Raw genomic sequence first — 22,696 nt, 5'->3', positions numbered from 1 at the left:
AAGGTTCGCTCTGGAGTGTAGTGCCACTCAGTTTTCTAGTTCCTTCCGTTTCTCTTTTATTTGTTTCAGATGAAGAAAAGAAGCGAATACATAATTTTCACAGTATATTATGTACATAAAAACAAAATACCTTCCAGTACATATAACACTCCTGAATCTGCCTAGATCACAATGAACTCGTAATTTAACACAATAATTAGACATAACGTGACCATACAACATGGTTATATAACCGTAACGGGTTTTTAAAAACTATAAATAAATTTAAAAGACGAAAAATTCTAATCTCAGTGAAAAAATTGTAATTACTAGATTTGACGGTAATTATGCAGATTATTTTCGTATACGATATACATATTATTTTTTTTTAAATTTATTTATTAATAAACAAATTACGATACAATGTTAAAACTAAATACAATTTTTTACAATAATCAAATACATATATTTACATTAACGTTTCCCATTACGTAAAAGAAATAAACAATTCTTGTGTACATGATGGGGAGTGACGTCTTACAATAGATTATTTTATTTTAATCAATAATATTTTTAAAATAACATATATAAATTACAAAATAGATATTAACGATGTTTTCAATCAGTGTTACATAAAGAAGAATTATAGATGTATTTTTTTACTTCTTTCTTAAATATATTGTATTCTTCCCTTAAATATATTGTTAATATATATTATACTGCTTCCCTTTGATGAGAAAGAACAGTGTGCTAATACAGGTTCAGTTCCTAACTAGAGATATTAGACTCCTCTGACATAATATGATTCAAAATCTATTCTACAAAATCTCTAAAAGACGAGTTCCGCAAACTCCGGTGACCAATAATAAAGCGTCCCATTTCTTAAGGGGAAGTGTACGTCACGGTACACATATCTACGCACTAAAATGACATAACTTCAATGACTTCATAGTTGAAGATAAAATTCGCCCAACTGATTATTAAGATATGCTACCGATCCCCCACCATCAAGTTTTGATGTACGTACATCGGTTCGTACCGACGGGTCTACAACTCTTCGATACGTTTATCTACGCATTAAGATTGTCAATTTTTTTGTTCCACAGAGCAATTTTTTTTAATTACGATTTATTTAAATTTTTAATCGTTCTGAAGTTGACATTTTTTATCTTTAAAGCCTATTAAAAATATGAGATAGAAATAAGTTAATTTTGAAGTCGAATTAAATTCTGACATAACTATCAGTTTTGAAAACAGTGGTTAGATGCAATAAATAATGTCACTGGATTCTGCCCTATTAACATATGATTATTCAGGCGTTGGAAAGTTGCCACTATGAAAAATACATTTATTTATAATAAATTTATTTATTATAGTTTTACTATCTTTCTGGGAGAACGTATCGAGAGTTGGCCTTGTAATCGTTCAGTAGATAAAAACAGACGATCGTTAAACATACCGTCATGGCAATTGTCAAAAGTCATCAAAAATAATCTTTATTTTTGTATTTTTGACTTGAATTGGGATTTATCGGAGTTAATGATCGCTTTAAAGTGTGATTTTCTATCAAAGAAGCCTATTTAAATTATAAATGAAAACTATTTTAAATTTTATGAAGTAAGGAACGCGGAATAATTTTTGCGATCATTCATTGGTTAGTTTCGATCATATGATGTCGAGATAACACGTAGGTAGATACAGATAGTACAGAAGTAAAGTATACCATTTCGATATGTACTGATAAAGATGGCGTTCACAATTGAAGCCTAGAATCTCAAGCACGATAGGTGACTACGCCAACCACTACACTACGAGGTGGATTTTTCTCCACTCGATTTTCCTTTTTAAGGATTTTCATCCGAGAGTACCCGTCAAGTTGAAAACATTCGTCTAGGATTCTGGTTATATTTCACACAACGTAATCTATTCGTCATCGTCTGGAAGGAGACTTTATATTTTAATTTATTTTAGTACAATTTTCTCTTCTCTCAGTTCTTTGTCATGTAATTTTAAATATCTTTCCTTCTCTTTTCCTTATCCACTCCTAAGTGAAGCATGTGGACATCACTAGTTGCCTTCAGGAGACTATTTTGCCCACCAGCCCTCTTGACTTCTCTCACGTCAATTCAGCGCCCCTTAGTTCCGCCGAATAAAGTTCACGAAGGCCTTCCAGGACGGCGTGAGCCGCAGGTTTATAGATCAGGCAATTTGGGTTTAGGTTCTCCTGAGGCATGCGCAGCACGTGTCCAAGCCAGGTCCACCACCGTATCTTCAAGACGCTTATTATATGAGGTTATTGCATCCGTTCTAGGACTTCAATGTTAGTTATAAAATCGAACCACCTTATGCCTAATATTCTCCTCAAGCACTCTCAAAATGTAGAAGTTTGGTGAAGTAAGTAAGAAGTTAAGAAGTAAGGTGCCATGATTTGCACCCATATAGGAAAACTGGCATTATACAAGAATTGAATAATTGTCATTTTTTTTTGACCAAGTATAGACTATATATAGAGTCCGTGTGATGTTAAAAGTTGCTCCAGAAATTCCTAGGCGGGTTGCGAGCTCTTTGTGAATGCTTTCATTCTCAGTTATATGAACTTCCAAGTATTAAAAGCTGTCAACTTTCTCGATTCTCTGTCCAGTATTAAAGAGAGGCTGATCAGGATCAATACAGGATTTAATGCACATAATCTGAGTCTTTTTGGTATTTACATTAAAACACTGACGAGTAGAGTTTACCTGCATTTTGTCAACAATTTTCTGAAAATCATCAACAGACCTTTTAAGAAGAACCGCATCTTCTGCATACTCCAAATTGCACATATTTAGGGGAGAATTTACTTTTATGTCTCGATAAGGTAGTATTAATTTGCATAAGATAAACTCCATCAATTTGATGAATAAGAACGGTGCAAGGACGCAGCTTTGCCTCACGCCAGTGGAGACCCCAAACCAATCAGTCAAAAAGCTGCTCATTCTCACTTACAAAAGCTGTCTATGTGGAGTGCTTTTATAACAGAAATAATCTTTGGAAGAATACCATACACATCAAAAATTTTTCAAAGAGATGGTCGATGCAGACTATCAAGTACTTTCTCGTGGTCAATGAAGCAACACGCAAGGAGTGAGTTTATTTCATTACTCAATTGGAGAATGCATCTTATATTATGGATATGGTCCGTACACGACTTATTAGGAATAAAACCAGTTTGGTTGACTCTCAGATTCTGCAATACAGGAGCTCGTATTCTGCCCAAAACTATGTGTGCAAGAATCTTTCTTGAAACGCTTGTAGGAATTATTCCGTGGTAATTGTTATACTCTAAATGATCGCCTTTCTTGTAAAGTGCAATTATTGCTCCATTAATCCAATCCCTAAGACAACGTTCTTCATCCCAGATGTTTGATAATAAAGTGTGGAGAGGCCGAACTATTGCATTCAAACTACTTTTTATCAGCTTGGGACTAATTCTATCTTCGCCACCTTGATGATTACATCAGTGATTGGAAAATGGTCAAGAAAATTGGCTGCTCTAGAGATATATATTTGAATAGCCTCTGCCGAAATATTGAATAGGTCCAAGGGAGGTGGGCGATTAAGGATCCCGCAGAAATGATTCTTCCAGATGTCACACATTTGCTCCATATCAGACTTAACCACCCCTCTGGGACTTCAAAGAGGACTTGGAGACGGTGTTGTCTTGCTACATATTTGATTTCATTATTTTTTTTATTTTACAAACATGGAAGATATATAAAACATGAATATATAAACAACATAAAAATTTTCAAAATACAATATAGATAAAAATAAGTTTATATTAGCTGTATTTCTAGATTTTAAGAGAGCATTTGAAACGATAGATAGAAAAAAATTAATACAAAAACTAAGAATACTTAGACTATCTAATAGTGCTATCAAACTGTTTCAAGAATATCTAAGTGAAAGGAACCAAATAACAAAAATAGATAACTCAGAATCGGAACCGATTGAAAATGAACTAGGTGTCCCCCAAGGATCAGTGCTAGGACCAATATTGTTCATTATATATATAAATGACATCACACAGATAATAAAACACTGCAAAGTACGACTATTCGCAGATGATACCCTTATATATATAGCGGATGAAAACTATGAAGACTCAATTAATAAATTGAATGAAGATCTACAGAACATATCGTCATGGCTAAAGATAAATAAATTGAAATTAAATGTTAGTAAAACAAAATATATAGAAATAGGTAATAAAGCACATGGCATAACAATGAATGTAAATATTGATGGTAAAATTATTGAAAGGGTTGATGAAATGAAATACTTAGGAATTATTTTTGACTCCAGATTAAATTTAACATCACACTTTGAATATATACATAAGAAAATTTCAAAAAAGATTTTCTTCCTAGGAAGAATTCGAAAAAAAATAAACAAAAAGAGTGCAGAACTTATATACAAAACAATAATTGCCCCTCATTGGAACTATTGCTCTACTATATTATATTTAGCTAACGAGGGAGACATAAACAAGTTTGAAATACTACAAAATAGAGCAATGAGAATTATACTGAAAAAAAGCAAATATAATAGTGTTGAAAAAATGAGAAAACAATTGAACTGGATAGGAATAAAAAAAAGACTATTGTATAATGTATTTGTATTTATATATAAAGTGTTTAATAATCTCATGCCAAAGTATTTTATAAGTGAAATTATATTAAATAGAAATGTACATAAATATAGGACAAGAAATAGAAATAGGATAAGACTACCACTTAAGAAAAAAACAAAATCACAAAATAGCTTAATGTATAAAGGGTTAAAACTGTATGATGAGATGCCTGAAAGTATGAAGAATGAAAGAAAACTTACGGATTTTAAAAAAAAATGTTATGTTTATTGTAATAATGTAGTTATGTAAGAAATATTTAATAAGTATTTGTTATAATTGTAAATATATTAGTTAATATACAATGTAATATTAACTAACTTAAGTAAATAAATAAAAAAAATAAAAATAAATATAAAGCAATTAAAGATAGAAAAGTGTAAAGAATTAAAGTTGGTATAGAAAATGAAGATGAGTATATAAAAAACATTTTTTTTTTTTAAATACAATGTAAATAAATAAAATATGGGATTTGCGAATGATTTTAAATAGTGTTTTGGAGTTACTTCTTGGAAATATTTTTTCTGCTGCATTTATTAGCGAATCCAGAATACGCAGTTTGTCCGTGGGAGCAAATCTTTTGACAATTTTGTCTTGGCATTGGTAGTTGTTTCTTATAACAACAATTTGATCGAGGTCTGTTCCATTGTCTCTCAATATTTTCAGTTTTGCTCGGTTTTTAATTTTTATTCCAAGTACCATTAGACATCCACCGCGCACGCACGCTCTCCTTAGCTTCCAGAACAGGATTTGCCGACATCATAATTGAGGTTTTGAGAGTTTGTCACTAATCGTAATCCGTTGGAGTTGAGGAGTAGTGTCCGCCATTTGTGTTTTCTAGATTTGCTTGAACATTGCTGTTAAAATTTTATGGTTTCGGGAATTTTCAGCTTTTCGACGTCCATGGGCTTTGGCATACTTGGTTTAGCCATGTTGTGGAGCTCAAGGCGAATTTTCCCAACGAGCAGCTCGTGGTCGCTGTATAATTCGGCTTAGCGATAAGCCCCAACGTCGAGCGATTCCCGCTTGTGTGTTGAGCTGTAGAGTAGGTGGTCAATTCGCGATTTTGTGCGTCTATCTGGTGAGGTCCATGTTAACTTGTATTTTAAATATCATACACATTTTATATATCATGAGATACACAAATGAGCTGTTTTTTTTTCATGTTAAAGTTACAAACAACAGAAAAAAAAACCTTTTTGAGAAGGGAATATGGAAGTATGTCTACATACATACATTTGGACAAACTCAAAGCATTGCTGAAGGTCGATTTTATTCACATAGGTCAATTCAAGGTAGAAATGCAAAGCTCTCAATAAATATTAAATATTCTTGTTGCATGAAAAATTTGATAACTAAAGTTATATCACTTTACCCATCTCTATTCAACTTTTAAAAATGAATAAATTTTAAAAATAAATTTGTTTTTCAGTTGCTGGGTGGTTTCATTGAAACTGAAGGACAGAGACAAAGTGGACTTGAGAAACACTTCAGGACAGAATTCTTTCATCAATATCAGGAGTTGGAGTACTTATTAAGGTAATTTTATTTTTTTAAATCCAGTGTCTTCGTATTTGACAAAAAACACGCTTTTATTCCTTTCAAGGGGAAATTTCAAACATAAACTTAAGTAGGTAAACTAATAAATTACAATATCTTGTACGACTTTGAATTAATTGTGACAGCGTTTCGAGTATCAAAGAAATATTAAATTTGCTGTTACCTTCATCTATTTTTTTAAATTTTTAGATATCTATTAAACATTTTACATATCAATGATGGAAAGGCGAAAATTACTTAGCGACATTTACCCAACTTTACAGATAAGTCAATTAATGTATTTTTTTTACTTTGTAAAAAAACCTCATATTACTTACAATATTGCCAATATTAAAAAATAAACTTTAATCTGCTTTTCTGTAAAGTTGGCTATATGTTGATAAGCAATTTTTGCTTTCCCATCTTCGATATACATTATATTATTAAATAAAACAGTTACGTATCCCCAACTCCATGATACTAAAAGCCTTGTATTGAATTAGGGCATTCGTAATACCTGCAATCAAAAATACAACCACCTGAAACATTACAAATGCAAAAATTACAACACAACGTTTATTTTTTGGATTGTTTTATTTTTATAATAAATAAACTAAAATACGTACAGTTCATGTGGAACTTTTGCGTTTGGCATGACTCACTAACATGAACAAACTGATACAAAAATAAAAACAAACGTAAATAAAAATAAAAAAATCAAAATTAAAACAAACAAACAATAAACGAATTAAAATCAAAATTTAGATGAAAAACAAAAAACTCCCCATCCTTTTTTTTTAAATCTTGAAGTAAGGCACTCATAAACATTTTATTTTGTGTGCTTTAATAATAACCATGTACATATATTTATTTCATAAGTTGTTTAACACAAGTTTCTCAACCTTCACTTTGAATTTTGAACTTTTTTTACCTCATAAATGTGTTTTCCCATATGACAATATTTTTTTATTGCCTTAAATTTGTGGAGGCTATACTGACAGAATGCATTAAGTCAACAGTCTTTATATATTTCAAATATTTTTAATATACGTACAAGATGTTGATTTAAAATTTTATGCTATGCCTGGAATAAAGATTACTTTTTCAAAGCTTTAAAATAAAATAACATTAAAGAAAGTCGTGGGAGAAAAAATGCGATGAAAGAATAAAAAAGCTTTAAATGCGATTATCTCAGAACTTGTTTTAATGACTTAATGTTTTCGGTCAGTAAAGCCTCGATATAGTAAGTTACATGAAAAAATCTCTTAACACAAGGAATAAGCTTTGTTAAAAATAAATTGCCGGTTAATTGTTGTTATTAAGAAACAATTTGAATTTAAAAATTAATTTTACCTTGATTATTAAACCAGAAAACTACTGTAACATTATTATTCAAACCGTCTGACAAAAAGGAAACTTTTATCATCTGGAAAATAAATCTTACTGAATAATAGGTTTCTCATTTAATGTTGGATTCTTAGCAGCAAACAATGTTTCCTTTTAAATTAACGTTCTATAATTGGTTTCACTGGTTTCGAAGAGTCTATAAAAGTTTAGTATTGACATAAGTTCATTCTCCTTTTATTTTTCCTTTGAATACGCTTCTAAGAAAACTTTTACGGTGGAGTGAGACAGGTTATACTATTATTTTGTAACACAACTCAGGAAAAATACCTTTTAACGTTGTGCACAATAGGTATATATAATTCTTATGGACATAATTTTTTGTATTTATTAAGTACCTATACGTACCTGTACGTTTTCTGCTCACCACGAGCAAGGCCCCGATTACAATGGAATCAGCAGAGTTATCTTCAATTGTCCATAAAGTAAAATATTTTTTTTTTTTAAAAATGCGTATATTTGTATTTAAATCAAAAGTATCAATATTTTTATTTTTTTGGGTCATTCCGTGTGTGTTGGATTTGTTCTGACTTTTCGCTACCATTGCAGGAAACATCTTTAGGTTAAACAGTGTTTCAATTTCAATTGCCTCTTTTATTATTCTTGCACTGTAATAACTGGGTTTATATAAAATTTTCGGTTCGAAGACGAAAAAATGTCCGGAGTTTATAAAGTGTTCCGCTATTGCAGATTCGTCAGGGTGCCCAAGTTTAAACTCTTTTTTGTGTTTGTCAATCCTTTTTTTTGCTGTGCGCACTGTTTGTCATATGTACCCTTAATTTAATTTCATTTAATAAGTTCATTTCTCATTGTAATCGGTATTCCATAACTATTTAAAATGTTGTGATTATTTGCATAGTAGCTTCAATCTTGAAACAAGGAACCATTGTATACATTTTTCACATAAATATAAACATACGAGTACATACTCGTACCTAACTTAATTTAATATGAATAATTATTTAATAAAAATCTATTTAGATCTGTCAAAACTTTGGTTCACCCACTAATCAAAACTAGTAATATCTAGTTATTTATGTATGGAACTTAGCCATCGAATTATTACGAGCAATTAAAGTAAGCCATATAAACAACTTGTTATTACAACAGAGATAAAGAACTTTTTAGAGAAGGGAATATAAAAATCTAGGTATCCACGGGGCTTACTTTTTTATCTCTGTTGTAATATGTCAATATAAACGGCTCCCCAGGGGGTTGAATCCAGCCATTGTCTACAAAAATTTGGACAAACTCAAAACATTGTTGATAAGCCATATAAAGTTTTTTATTGAAAACGTTAAATTAAATGAATAAGGGTAAGTCAAGTTAGTCTCTTTTATCCTTTTTACATTCAATAATCGACCAACTCAGTCATTATTTGTATATTAAAAGTACCTTATTTACTGAAAATCTTAAATCCTATGTCGACTCTCAAACTAACAGAAGTTTTTTGCATAAACTTCTAACTACCTGGTTTTTTTGGTAAGATGGTGGTTATTGGGATATTAATTTGGCTGATCAAATAACCTTAGAGTGAAACTATTTAAATGTAAAACGTCCTAACTTATCTCTTAACCCTTCACTAACCAATTTATCTAATTTTTACTGAAAATATGTACTTGTGTATGTTTTTTTATGAAGATACTAAAGAAAATAATGAAAAATCAGTTTTTTTATCATATTTTGGGTATGTAGATAATATGCTACATCGGGCATAAAATGCTCGAAAATACGATAATATAACGCAAACAAGAAATTTTCTTTTTACTCATAATGAAATTTGAGGAAACTATTTTAAATTTTAATATTTAAAAAAACACAAAGAAATCACTTTTTAATATTAGCTTAATTATAATTTAACAGAACACGTGCAACTGATTCTTTTTGTTTTCAATTTTATCGACCAATTTTCCCTGGTGGGGATTTTTGTAAATAAATTATAAAGGCTAGTACGTATATAATATCATATCATATAATACACCAGTCGTCGCCGAGTGATTTTTAAAAAATAAATTTCTTTTATGCTCCGATTATCGGTATAAAGCAGATCGCGTACATTGTGCAGTATAGGGTTAACTTAAAAGCTTTATTTTATTGTAAGTTTCCCTTGTCAGAAGCTCCCGAGAGTGATGAGATTATCTCCTCAAGTACCTACAGGGCTATATCATATCACTTCCATACAAGTTCACGAAAACAAAGAGGCTTACTTCCTACTAAACTAATAACACTCGCTTACAACAAGTGATACTATTATACTCCCAGATAATTATCCCATGCGATATTTTAATATAATGGATACAATCTCGAAAGTTCCTTCCCTAGATCTTGCTCTTACAAGTTTGACATTTTGAATTACAGCATTTAAAATTTCAAGCAAATTATATTATACATACTAGAAACTTGATACATGTAAGCTATATATATTTATCAGGGCTGTAATTCGTCAACAAAATTACATAATATTGATAAAAATAATTCGTATTTCCCGGAAATATTTTGATTTGATATCATTGGAAAGCCAAGAAACAATTTTATTAAATCTTAATGTACGTTTTATAAATTAACAATATACAGTCCAATAAAATTAGAAGTTTTCTTGTAATTTTACAAAGACTGAACTAAAATCGTACTCAACAAAATGAAGCTATACAAATAAATAAAAAATATATTACATCCAAAAAATTTAGATAAAAAATATTTTTAAAAAAACGTATTTTTGCTCAAATTTAAAGCATTATTCCAATAAAAAAAGAAACAGCTTTGTATTTTATCTGCCTTCGGACGATCCAAATCAGTAAACAATGTCTGTCAGTAGCTAAGTAAATTACAGTATTAAATATATTACATTAATCGTTAAATCGGGTTGTGGTCCGGTAGCTAGTTTTGCGGACACTCGGATCAGAAGTTCAAGGTACAAACTCCCTTCTGCCCCAACTTGATTTCCATTTTCTTATAGTGAGTTATTTACAGCCGTTGAAAATGTTTAAGTAAATTATAAGAACGCTAATATTTATTTTTCCTTTTTTAAAAAAAAAAAACTGAAGTTATCGATTTTTGACCAAACCCGACACATTGAAATACCTATTACAATAAATAAAAAAATGTTGAATCTTCTTTACTCAGATAATTATCTTTTATTTATATAACTAGATTAAAATGTAAATAGGAAACCTCACCTGAAGACAATGTAATAAGAATTATTTTTCAGGTAACTTTGTAATATAGCTCGAAAGTATGTTATTATTAAAAACTTTTTTTTTTGGTTTAATGTAATTAATGATTCTTTCATCTGTTGATGTTTGTGAAGTTAAAGAGCTGAAACTAATATTTATGCAGGTGAGATTCACCTAATTGAATTATTTCAACAACATTGGACCACATTCATAAAATTTTGGTATGTATTTAATAGTTGATAAAATTTACGAATTACCAAAACTAGAATATCAAACTTATTTATTTATTTATTTTGTTCATTAACGCCCAAAAAGTATTTACAAAAAATAAAATACATTCTAACATACTAAATAATAAGCACAGAATACACAGAAAAAAATATGTGAAATTAGTTAGAAAGGATATAATAAAAAGTTTTACAAAGTAAAAAAAAAACAATAATAACAAAAGTATGCAAGAAAAAACAGTAAGCATATCAACAAAAAATGCAAAGATATAAGCATATGAAATAAATTTTGTAAAGCAAACACCGTAAATAAAGTGTTACGGTAAGCAAGAAAGACAAATTTAAGTTTAATTAATAAACAATCAAGCGTATATTATCGCGAAAAAATAAAAATATGTATTTTTGATATGCGTATTTGCTAATACTACACTGCAATTTGATATAATTGTAAAAAATAAAAAACAGGTATAAGGTAATAAAAATAAACAAGTAAGAATTTTTTTAATTTGTGCTATGCTCTAAAAGATAAAAAATATCCATCTTACAACAGGCTGAGCCATGTTAGATAGAGACTATCACAAACAGAGAACACTTTGGTTTCATTTTATATTCATTAGTTTTATATAGATTCCCTGTTATAAAATATGTATACTTAATACTTATTCAATGCAACAAATTTATAAAATAAATAAATAAATAATTGTCTTCCAGCCAAAAACTGCATGGATGAGTATGTATGTATTGTATGTATGTATTTATGTAATTAAAATCAATATTATCATGGTACTATAAAAAAAACTCATGTTATTGAGGTAGCCCTCCCAACTTTTGATATAATTTATGTATACATAATATATGAATACTCGTGAAGTATGTACGTACTCACTCTATAATGTTGAGAAAATGAATTTATCAAAGGACGTTTTAATGAAGTATTGTTCGTTGTGATTATAGCACACAAATACCTACATAGCAAAAATAATATCACACCTATATCACACCCAATAATACCACACAGAAGAATCATTTTAATACAACGTGCCACGTTTTTTCTCTCCATTTAAATTTAAATGTATTAATTTATAAAAATACGCGATTTAAAACATTTAATAATAATTTAATAATTACTTTTTTAACAAACCAAGCAATTTAATATAACTGAACTCTTTCAACTGGAATCATTAAAATTTATCCATAAATTAGTAACTAATGTAATTGTAGACGAAGAACTATAACTTGTAAAAAACTTGTAGTCAACATGGACATAATACGAGAATATCAGACAAATACAATATGCAAACTTTCTTAAACAAGACAAGGACAATCAAGACTTATGAACCAGGGACTGAAATTATACAATAAACTACCAGACAAAACTAAACAAAAGACTCAGACAAACTTTTCAAAAGATGTAAAAAATATTATTTTGAACAACAGAGTATGAATGAAAAATGTTTATACTATTTTTGTCAAATGAATGTAATAATCCGTAAGGGTTTATAAATATTTTTTTCAAATTAAAAAAAAAAAAAATATTTAAAAAAAATAACTTAATATGGGTCGGGTCACAGACAATACTCAGGGGATTTTTTTTTATGATCTACTTTTAAAAACATTCATTTTTTAAATAACCCATTTGTTACGAGATTAATAATAATAATTTTAAAAATGACATATCTGCTTTCCTTCCATATTTTTACTTTTATTTGCTTTTTATATAACTTGATATTTTATATTTTTTCATTATGTATTTTTGTATTATTTCATTTGGAACTCAATCTTATTTGGCGTATTCTTTTTTACTCCCATTTTTTACTACAGAGTCAGTTTCTAGAAACCATATTTTAATTAAATGCCCTTTGGGCGTATACATAAATAAATAGATAAATAAATTACAATTTCAACTACGTTTTCATATAAATATTTTTCTTCTTTTTATTTCATTGATACCATTAAAATTAATATGAAAAAGTAAAAATTAAAACACAAACAATTAAAACATTACACAAGAATATGGTGTCTTTTTTTAACTTACATTAATTATAGTTAATACATTTTAATTTATTCAATTGCTTTTCCCAAATAAAACGTATTTGATCAGTGAAACGAAACGCATCGTTTGCGAACTAGAAAAGCGCCTGGGTATGGGGAGGTTTAGGAGTTTGTGGAAGGGTCTGGTACAAGTCAGAGACAAAAGATTTTCTCCATTAGCAAATAATTTATTTTTTTAAAACGGCTTTTTTTCACATTAGCTGTAAAAAGCGAACACGCATATGATTACTTTTTAAGAACCATGTTGGGAATCGAACCCGAGACCTCTTGCATTGTAGGCAAACTAAATTATAGACGTAATAATTATTAAATAATATTATTTATATAATCATATTTTATTCTAATGTACATATTAAAACCCATTTTTATTTAATTATCAGCATAAACCGTAATAATAAAACAAGATACTATTTTATAATGCCTTCAAGTGTTATTGCTGTTAAATGTTCATGATGAATTTACGTAAATGTAATTGGTACTTTGCGATTATATTTAGATAAATCTGAAAATCTTTACTTCTGTACACCACAAATGATTTAAATGTTTTTTTTATTTTTATTTCTTTAACTACATTTTCAATACAAACTCTGTTAATGAATTTAAATGTTATCTCACTCGGTATTTTTAGAAAGATAATGGATTTATGTAAAAATGAAAACCTTTATTGAATTTAGCTTTGTTTCCTTGATTACCTATTTTTTATTGTAATGTGTACATAAGATATATCGTTAATTGGTGAATTCATTGCCAAATGGAAACTTCTTCCAGACAACTGATAAAATAGAGGTGTTATTTAGATAATTTTAGTTTTTATATTACTTTAAAAAACATATTATTTAAAAAGTATTTAAAAATTATTTTTATTTTTTATTATTACCTAGTTAATTACTAACCAATTTATTTATGTGTTAAATTATTTTTTACTTTACCTTGTTATATTTATATTTAAAACATAATATTTTTTCATGTTAATTGTTATTTATTATTTACAGATTTTATGTTTAGTAAATAACGAACCTATAAATATATTATATTATGTAAATGTCGGTCAATAAAAGGAGGATATTGCTCATTACTATTAAATTGGGCTCATATGGTCGCTTTGTAGTCGTATAAATATGCCTTTTCGTTATATCGAGTATTATTGTTGGTAAATAACGTATTGTTGAGAGGACATCTGTCGACTTTTCGGAAGAAGAAATACACAAGCTTTTCAGGAGGTCCCAACTTGAACTTATAATTAGTAAGTATTATCTCGTTTGTAGTATAATAATAAATGACAATTATATACATGGCTATGCATCTTTAACCTTCGTTTAATTTTTGAAAATAATTGATTGAATATTTATTTTCTTGAGTTGTATTGATTTTAAGGAATTTTAATTAAAAATTATACAGCAATGTTAATTAATATGTATGGATGTTAAGGAATAGTAAAACGCACCCATCCATTATAAGTAATTATCATTTATTCAAATATATCAGCTTAGTGGGGATTTACAGGGATGTTATACATAATATGTTAAAAAATAAATAGAAATAAGTACAAAAATATAGACAAATCTTTCGAAATGAAATTAAGAAAGAGAGGAAACATATTTTGACCAGGTGGGAACGGAAGAGCGAATGAGATAGTTATAGTTGAATTTGATTCAGTGATCGCTTGAAAGAAGACAACTTGTTATGAAAGAAATCAAGAATGGGATAATATTTGCCAGATCTAAAAATTCTTGGCAAGACGGAGTGAACACCAGAAAACTATAATAAACGACGCCTATCAGCCATTGCCATAGAAATTTTAATTTTTATTAGGCTACTCATAATGCTGCTGCTAAACACACACAGAACGGTTTTTTGCATCCGCCGAGACACGTTCCATATATACCTACTAAAATGGTTATTTATTAGCTAATGATATTAACGTTTGGAATTTTAGAAATTTGAATTTAAAACTTTGATTGCACTGAATAATTAATTTTTTTTTAATTATTTTTTTAAAAGTTTATTTGGAAGTTCAACCGGGATACAAAAAATACATTCTATTTTTAAGTAAATTGATATCATTGTTCATATATTATATCCTCAATTATAGAACTTCACCATCTTTCATCAATAAATTATATAAATTAAATGTGTAGCTTAGTTAAATAAATTTGAGTCATAATATGATCGATTGAGTTAAAGAAAAGACAAATTGTTTTTTTAAAGAAAAGAAAAAGAGAATATTAAAAGATGTAAGAAGTAATAAAAGAAACTCACATTAATTTGCATACACAAAAATAAAGATAATACATTTGATTCCATCATTATCGGTATTATATAATTATAATTATATATTTATTTTATAATCGTTCGTGGTCCGGTCTCTGACTACACATTCAGTAGGTACCTTATTAGTTGATTGTTGTTAATTAATCGTCCCAACTCAACACCGGACTTTGGTCCCATGGAGTTGGGACTTTTGACTTATGTCTCAAAAAAAAATAAAAAAATACTGATGAGAAATAAAATAAATAAATACATTTTTTAAAAGGAATAATCCTTTTAACTTGTATTTTAGAGGCTTGTTATCAAGTGGGAATGATAAGATATTGAAATAAGTTATAAAAAAATAGAATCAAGAATTGTGATAAAAACTTTTTTTTGATTTTTTCTCGCATCTGGTGAGAATTGAACCTACCACACCAGTTTCATCGGCCGATTAACTAACTGTGCTACTGCGCTTGTCCATTTATTTCATTGTAATCAGCCATAAGTTAACTACTCTCCGTGTTTATTAACTAACAACCATACTGATTATAATAAATGCGAAAGTGTGTTTGTTTTTTTATGTTTCCTTCGCGTCTCAACAGAGCGAATGATTGAAATATTTTTTTGCATAGGAATAGCCAAAAAGATGAGAAGTAAAATAGAACACTTATTTTCCATTCTGAATAAGTTTATTCTTCGTTTTGGTTTTGCAGTAGAATTTTTGATTTGTGAACAAAATAACGATGCTGCGTCACCACGGGTAGCGCAGTGGTCGGCACTCGGCGGCCCTTTGCCACTCAAGTACGGCTCACACAGCGCAAGTTACACTTTTTATTCAATTTATTTACGGGTTCCATAAAATAATTTTTAGGACTATTGTCTTTTGAATTATTGAGGATATTGTAAATACTGTAATCGAAGCAGAAATATAATGTAAAATATGTAAATAATGTAGGAGAAGCATAAAATTATTCCAATTTTAACATAATATAGAGCTAAAAATATGACCGAAGTGAGAAAGGTCTTTTTTCTATTTTCGAAGAAAAAAATTATCGCGAGATACTTTTTTGACATTGCATTATTCATCAAGAGGCGAACAATTTCAAATGTTATGGATTTGATGATCAACACTGTCAACACAATTGTCGTTAAATCTCCTTTAAATCGCTAATTTTAAGAATGTTTACTCAATAACAGAAATTAAATACGAGGACTTCACCGCATAATAAAGTTCGTTCGCTTTGAAAAGAAAACAGCTTAAAATGAAAAAAAAATTAGCTCTCAAAAGAAATCTCAGTCCCAGTAATGCTGATCTTTGGCTCTTTTGACTAATGAGTTTGCCGACCACTGGGCTAAGGGATCAACGTATTTCTTTCATAGTGATAGTTGGAAGACCAAGAATTCCGACAAAATATATCATTCCATTGAAAAATCTTAGTGATAAACTAAAACTCTTATTAATAAACGACCCAACTAATTAATCACCTAAATTATCCCTCCCTAATTCCACGGGAGCGAAGCCGCGGGTAAAAGCCAGTACCTAAACAATCAATAATTCGTCATTATTTTGTTGTTGATCATAGCTAACTGCGGATCGAAAATCATTCATAAACAATTTATACAACTTTTACTAGTTTGATAATTTGCTTCTCAGAAATAGAGAAAAATCGGTATTTTCCCCTAACCTGATGGGGTGTTGGAAGAATGGGGAGGGGTGAGGAGCACTCGAATTCGAGGAGCCAAAAAGACTCGATATTCTGATATCAACATTCCAAGTGGACACTCTTAAAGATACTCACTACGGAGCCCGGTCCACACTTACGACACCCTCTCACCATTTCTTACGCGTTATTTTTGCCATCATTGACTTTTTAATTGAGACTATTGATGAATGAGGAATTTATGACCAATTTTTTTCCTCTACAAATACGGTATTTAATTGAATTATTTATGAAGTCATAAGGGAATATTTTTACTGCTCGTTAATACGATAACACTTTTTTTAACAATATTGAGTTTTATTTACATACTATGTTATTTGACTTATTTCACTTTATTAATTATTAATTTAGTATGTACCAATTTAAAATTAAAAAGTTAAACACTCTCACAGTATATCGTTACAAAAAGTATTTTTTTATCATAATCAAAGCATCATTAAATTATTCGACAAAAAAAAATACTTACTACTAAAAAGGTTTTAAATGCAGATCTAAATAACTCCCTAAGAAAGAAATCCAGTCTGTCTGTAAACATTTAGACATACATAAAATATTTTCGAATCAACTAACTGGTATAAGAAGTATAAAAATTACAAAATTGTTTTCAGGCGTTGCCTAGTAGGTGAATTGGTTCAGCCGCATATATCTCAACCACATAATAAAGGTTTCAGCTCCCTTATTTCACATAAGTCAACAGATTGAAGAGTTGAGAAAAGGCCTCCGTGGAGTAGTAGTCAAGATGCTTGACTCACCCACGGAAGAGTCCGAGTTCGATTCCCGGTGAGAACAAAAAAAATTCAATGTAATTTTTATCAAGCCTGGGTGTTTCGTGATGTTATTTACCTCTGTAATTGGGTCTCCTGGCCTATTGTGGTGCAAAAAAAAGGTGGATGTTTAAACATGGGTGGAATGGTGAATGTTTATGATCTAAATAACAAAATCGATTTGTAATACTCGACTGGGGTCTGTTGTTGGATCGGTAACTCGGTGACAGTAGCATGAGTATGGGTGGAGGATTGAAAGGTACTCTCCTTTTTAGTTTTGAAACGAGAAAGGAGAGAACTTTCTCGGAACTGTTTGACTTACCTATGTTTATGTTGCTGTTGCTTGCAGACCTGACGGTTAGGCCTGATTGCTGATTGCGTACTGCGAACCAGTTTGTTTATAAAATAATTCAACATGACATTGGAAAAAGCATCAAATTTATTAGGCAAAAAAAAACTCCCTAGGGAGGAAATCCAGCCTGTCTGCAAGCATTTAAACATATTCAAAACATTATTGTTAAATTGTCTCTTGTCACTATAAATAATAATTAATAAAATATATGTTTCTATCACAGTAAGTATTTTGTTATTTTATCTATGGTCGTTACAGTCAAACTACTGTCTGAGTGAGTCCGCGTCTGTTTATATATATTTTGTTTGTATATTTGAGTTTGTTTAAATGTCCGTAGACAAAATACTGGATTTCACCCTCTCGGGAGTCATTAAGATTAACAAATTACAACAGGGATGGAGAATACCTTAAAGAAGGGAATATGGAAGTCTAGGTATTTACAGGGCTAATGACCTATCATTGGCTGGTCTAAGTGGCCACTACACACTGTGTAACATTCACAATTTCGCCTAGTGGAAGAATTGAAAAAATATGGATGTTCAAACATAGGCAAAACGGTGTAATTTATTAATACATTTTTTCCTTTCTAAAACCAATCTCTAAAATTTTAATATAATTTTTACGTTCTAACTTTCAGAAATATTTATTTAGTACAAACCTTTACTTTTATTGTAATTATATGTATAAATAATTATTATTTATTAATCGGTTTTGTTGAATGACGGTGGCCTTTGAGGTTTCATTTTAACACCATGAAATCAACAGATGACCTTTTTAAAACGTACTTTGGGGTTATCAGGAACACGTTCCAAATAACCGCAATTGAGCGAGATTGTTGTTTTTTTAAATGTTTTTTATGTATTGATAGTGTTTAAAATAGCCCCCCGCATTAGAAATATAAGTATGTTTTTTATTGCATAATATAAATACATAAATAAATAATTTAGGTACTAAAGTAGCTGAATAGTAGTACCAAATTTCAAATGCACATATCCACTTTGTTCCACAATCTGTCGCTTATCTGTTGTCAAATCAAATTTCCTGAAATGGTTCAGGGAATAGTGTTCCATATTTCATACGGATAAAACCTTAAGAGGATATGCGGTGGCTGGGAATTTCAATAAATAGGATTTGAACTTTATTTTTAAGTCAATCTCTCTTATATGACTTCCCAATGCTTCGCAAAAAAGACGACTCCTTGTCGGACTGATTATGTCTAAACAAAATTGACATTTCGTTGACCCGTTTTCCGCACCTACATAAAATGTATCGGTTTGGATGTTTTTTTTAGAAAAAGTCTTATACCCGTATGCAGAGACAAAACTTAAGGTGAGGAAAGTACATTATATTGTCTTCACCTTCGGGTTATTTCCTGCATTTGAAATTAGAATGTACTTTCCTCACCTTAAGTTTTGTCTCTGCATACGGGTATAGTAATTAAATTATCTGTGTCGATATCATTCGCGTTTTTAAAAATAAGTTACCATATTCAAACTGTACGTCCGAAGACGTCAGATAAAATTAAGCGCTTTAAGGGATATGGGATAGTTCCCATAATAAACAATTTATCAAAGAAACAAGACAATAGGAACACGCTAATGGTAAATATCTTTATTGTGTTAACATTGACTTCTATTGTGCCATATATCAGGGAGAAAATACGTAAATACGTTTGTATGAAGAAAAGTAACACCGTGTTTCTTCTTTAATTTATCGTATTAAACAAGTAATAAGGCCGAGCTAAAAAAATTTTGTTCTAATTTATTTATACCGTCTTGTACTCGGAAGATAATAAAACTAACTTTTATTTTATCATCATCAACGTCATTCCCTTTCCGCATCTAATGGTACATAGGGCACTGCATTGTTTCTCCAATCCCAGCAAATCCTGACCGTTTTTTAGATTATCAGTCTTAAGCTCGTTGTTAACGACCGTTTTCGCGACGGATGTGTACCCGTTTTATCAGGGGCTTTGTTATTGACCGTTTTTATGCCGTGAAAACGGACCGGCAAGAACCGTGATTTCTTGTTGACGATCCGTTTATTCATACTAGGCCATACAAAGCTGTCCAACGGATAACGATCCGGTGCAAAAAACGCATGTAAACACCCGTTGCAAAAACGGTGATAAATAACGGGGCTCACGCTTTAAGTGCTAGTCCAAGGACTAAATAAAAAAAACTTTTTATTAATTAAAAAATCTTTTATACCTTTAATAATTAACAAACTGAAGTATTAAAGCGTTCGCTCTCAGCCACTGAACTGGCTGGGCGTAAAATATAGTTCCTCTCTCCATAGCTTAAAATTCAAAAATAAGCTTTTAACTGATAGAAAAAATATTGAATTAGTGCTTATAAGTCATCAATGTGTAGACATCTAGTAAGCAAAAAGTGGAAAAGGAAATAATGTTTATTTTATAGTATTGTTTATAATGTTTTTCTTACCTTAATATGTCACATAAAGTGTACAATGGAAAATTTCAAACAGTGCGCCTTCTAATTTAAAATAATCCATATAATTCCATTAAAACCGTTTGATAAAATATATTCATTTCTGACTAGAAAGTACCTAAATTTGACTATCTGGACACTATCTTCTATAATAAATTAGAACAGTGCTACCAAAAGTGAACTTATGTCTGTTGATAAATCGTTATCATTCCCTTTTCATACCGAAAGGTGCATAGGGCACTTTATTAGTACACCAGTAGCAGGGTATATTTATCATTGTTTGTTACATGAAGGTAAGATGATTAGTTTTACGCTTCAGGTACCAGTCCAGGGACTATGAAATACTTTAAGTGTTGAAACACAATTTTAAAAAAATATTTCATATCAACCATGTCGGAATCGAACCCGAGACCTCTTGCATGGCAGATGAACGCGCTGACTATTACACCACGGCCTATTGATAAATATGTTAAATACCTCTTTTCTTATAAAATACAAAATCAATCATTCTACCACTTTTATACAAGCGTTTGTCTAATCAAAACGTAAAAAAAAAAATTAAGCGGGAACGTTGCATACCTATCATAAAGCGAAACAAAAGTCATTAGAACAATACGCACAATCCTCGGTAAAGCTAGGGTTTCCTAGGACAGCGGTGCCCGTATTTTAACGGCCGTAGTGAACGGTGATGCAGTAGACAGCCGTCGTAACGTCGACTAGCGAGTGGTTTCATAGGAAAACGGTGTTAAATGGTGTTGATAAGGTAAAAAGATAAAAAGAACTAAATTTGTTGCAATAGAGGAGAAGCATTTTTGAGAAGGGAATATGGAAGTCTAAGCATTTACAGGACCTATGACCTGTCGTTGGCTGGTTTAAGTGGCTACTTTACAATTTACGTTCACCCTCGTCACAAAAATGTTTTCCGTCTGTTGCAACAAATTTAGATTCGAATAACTCTCTAGAGAAGAAATCTAGCCAGTCTTCAAACATTTTAACATAGGTACTCAAAACAGCGTTAAATAAAAAAAAACTCTGTGCACGTCAATATTATTAAAATCTTAATAGTTCAAAAATCTTTAAAACAGTGTTTTATTACGACAAGCGAGAAACAGCCTTTATTTTTTTTTCCCTAGGTTTTTGAGATATAAATATTTGTAGAAATAGTATCACAATGACAAAAAACATAATGGACAATATTTTCAATATAAATGGACATGACATGTCCTGATTTGGAATCTCCATATCGGGTACGTTAAACCTACAAAAAATGTGATATTTACAAACGAAATGTTCATATTATCTTCTTTGATCAATTTAGAAATTAAGTCATTAATAATTCTCTGCAAGTATCGACGTAGGTACAAATTAAACATTTATGTACCTATTTATCTGAATATTACCCCTATCGAAAATTTTTTAACAAAATGCCGCAGAGTTATCGATATAAAATTCCTCGATTAAAGCTTCGATTTGTGTATCTTCAATGTCTGAAGCAGCGATAAAAGGGATGCTGGTGTTATAAACACAGGGAAACCAACACTTGTACCTACAGACCTACAGTGCCCTCGAACAATGCAACTAGCTTATTTCATCAGCCCGTATGATCGTTACAATCACTTTTCGCAAAACGTTTTTCCTAATACAATAAATCAATTCTTTCACAAAGACACCTGTGAAATTTATGATTAACGCCTTTGATCTTGTCTAGTCTTGGTGGATGAGTGTCTAATAATGCCTTGTCTCGTTTATAATAAGCAAGGAACAAAGAAAAAGCAATGTTTTACTGTAAATTAAGTTTGTATTGCATTGCGCGAGATTAAATATACAAACGCGAGAGATATTAATATTTATATATGGTATAGTTGTAACAAGCCCTTGTTCTGGAGTGAGAGCAACAACGATAGATAGTTAAATGAATATAACATCGCCATGGCGCGGTGGTGCGAAGAAAATGAATAATCATCTTCTCCGTCGCATCGCGTTGTGTTAGCTCAGTAAACAGAGGCGTTTAAAATAAATTAGCACTAAATATAAAGCGAATACTTTTACCCTGTGGCTTTATTTCAGCAGAGTGTGACCGAGATTGCGAGGAATTTCAATGTAGTAAATCCGAAAA

The 22,696-nt window shown here is 30.2% G+C and overlaps 1 protein-coding gene across 2 annotated transcripts in view; it reads left to right on the top strand.

Annotated features, from left to right (window-relative positions):
* The window catches only part of LOC148284377 (uncharacterized), a 472,082-nt gene that overhangs the window by 396,894 nt on the left and 52,492 nt on the right, over positions 1-22,696 (top strand). For both annotated transcript variants that reach the window (XM_088241191.1, XM_088241185.1), the window contains one exon: positions 6,081-6,187. Coding sequence is in view for 1 of the 2 variants with exons in the window: in XM_088241185.1 (XP_088097311.1) it covers positions 6,081-6,187 (107 nt within the window). In the remaining variant the exon portion in view is untranslated. The remainder of the gene's footprint in view (positions 1-6,080; positions 6,188-22,696) is intronic.

The sequence above is a fragment of the Micrasema longulum genome, unplaced genomic scaffold (assembly GCF_059751315.1).
Source record: "Micrasema longulum isolate JH-2025_06_02 unplaced genomic scaffold, ASM5975131v1 h1tg000127l, whole genome shotgun sequence".
Classification (NCBI taxonomy): domain Eukaryota; kingdom Metazoa; phylum Arthropoda; class Insecta; order Trichoptera; family Brachycentridae; genus Micrasema; species Micrasema longulum.
Note: the sequence above shows the minus strand (reverse complement) of the source record. Positions and strands in the feature narration are given on the sequence as shown.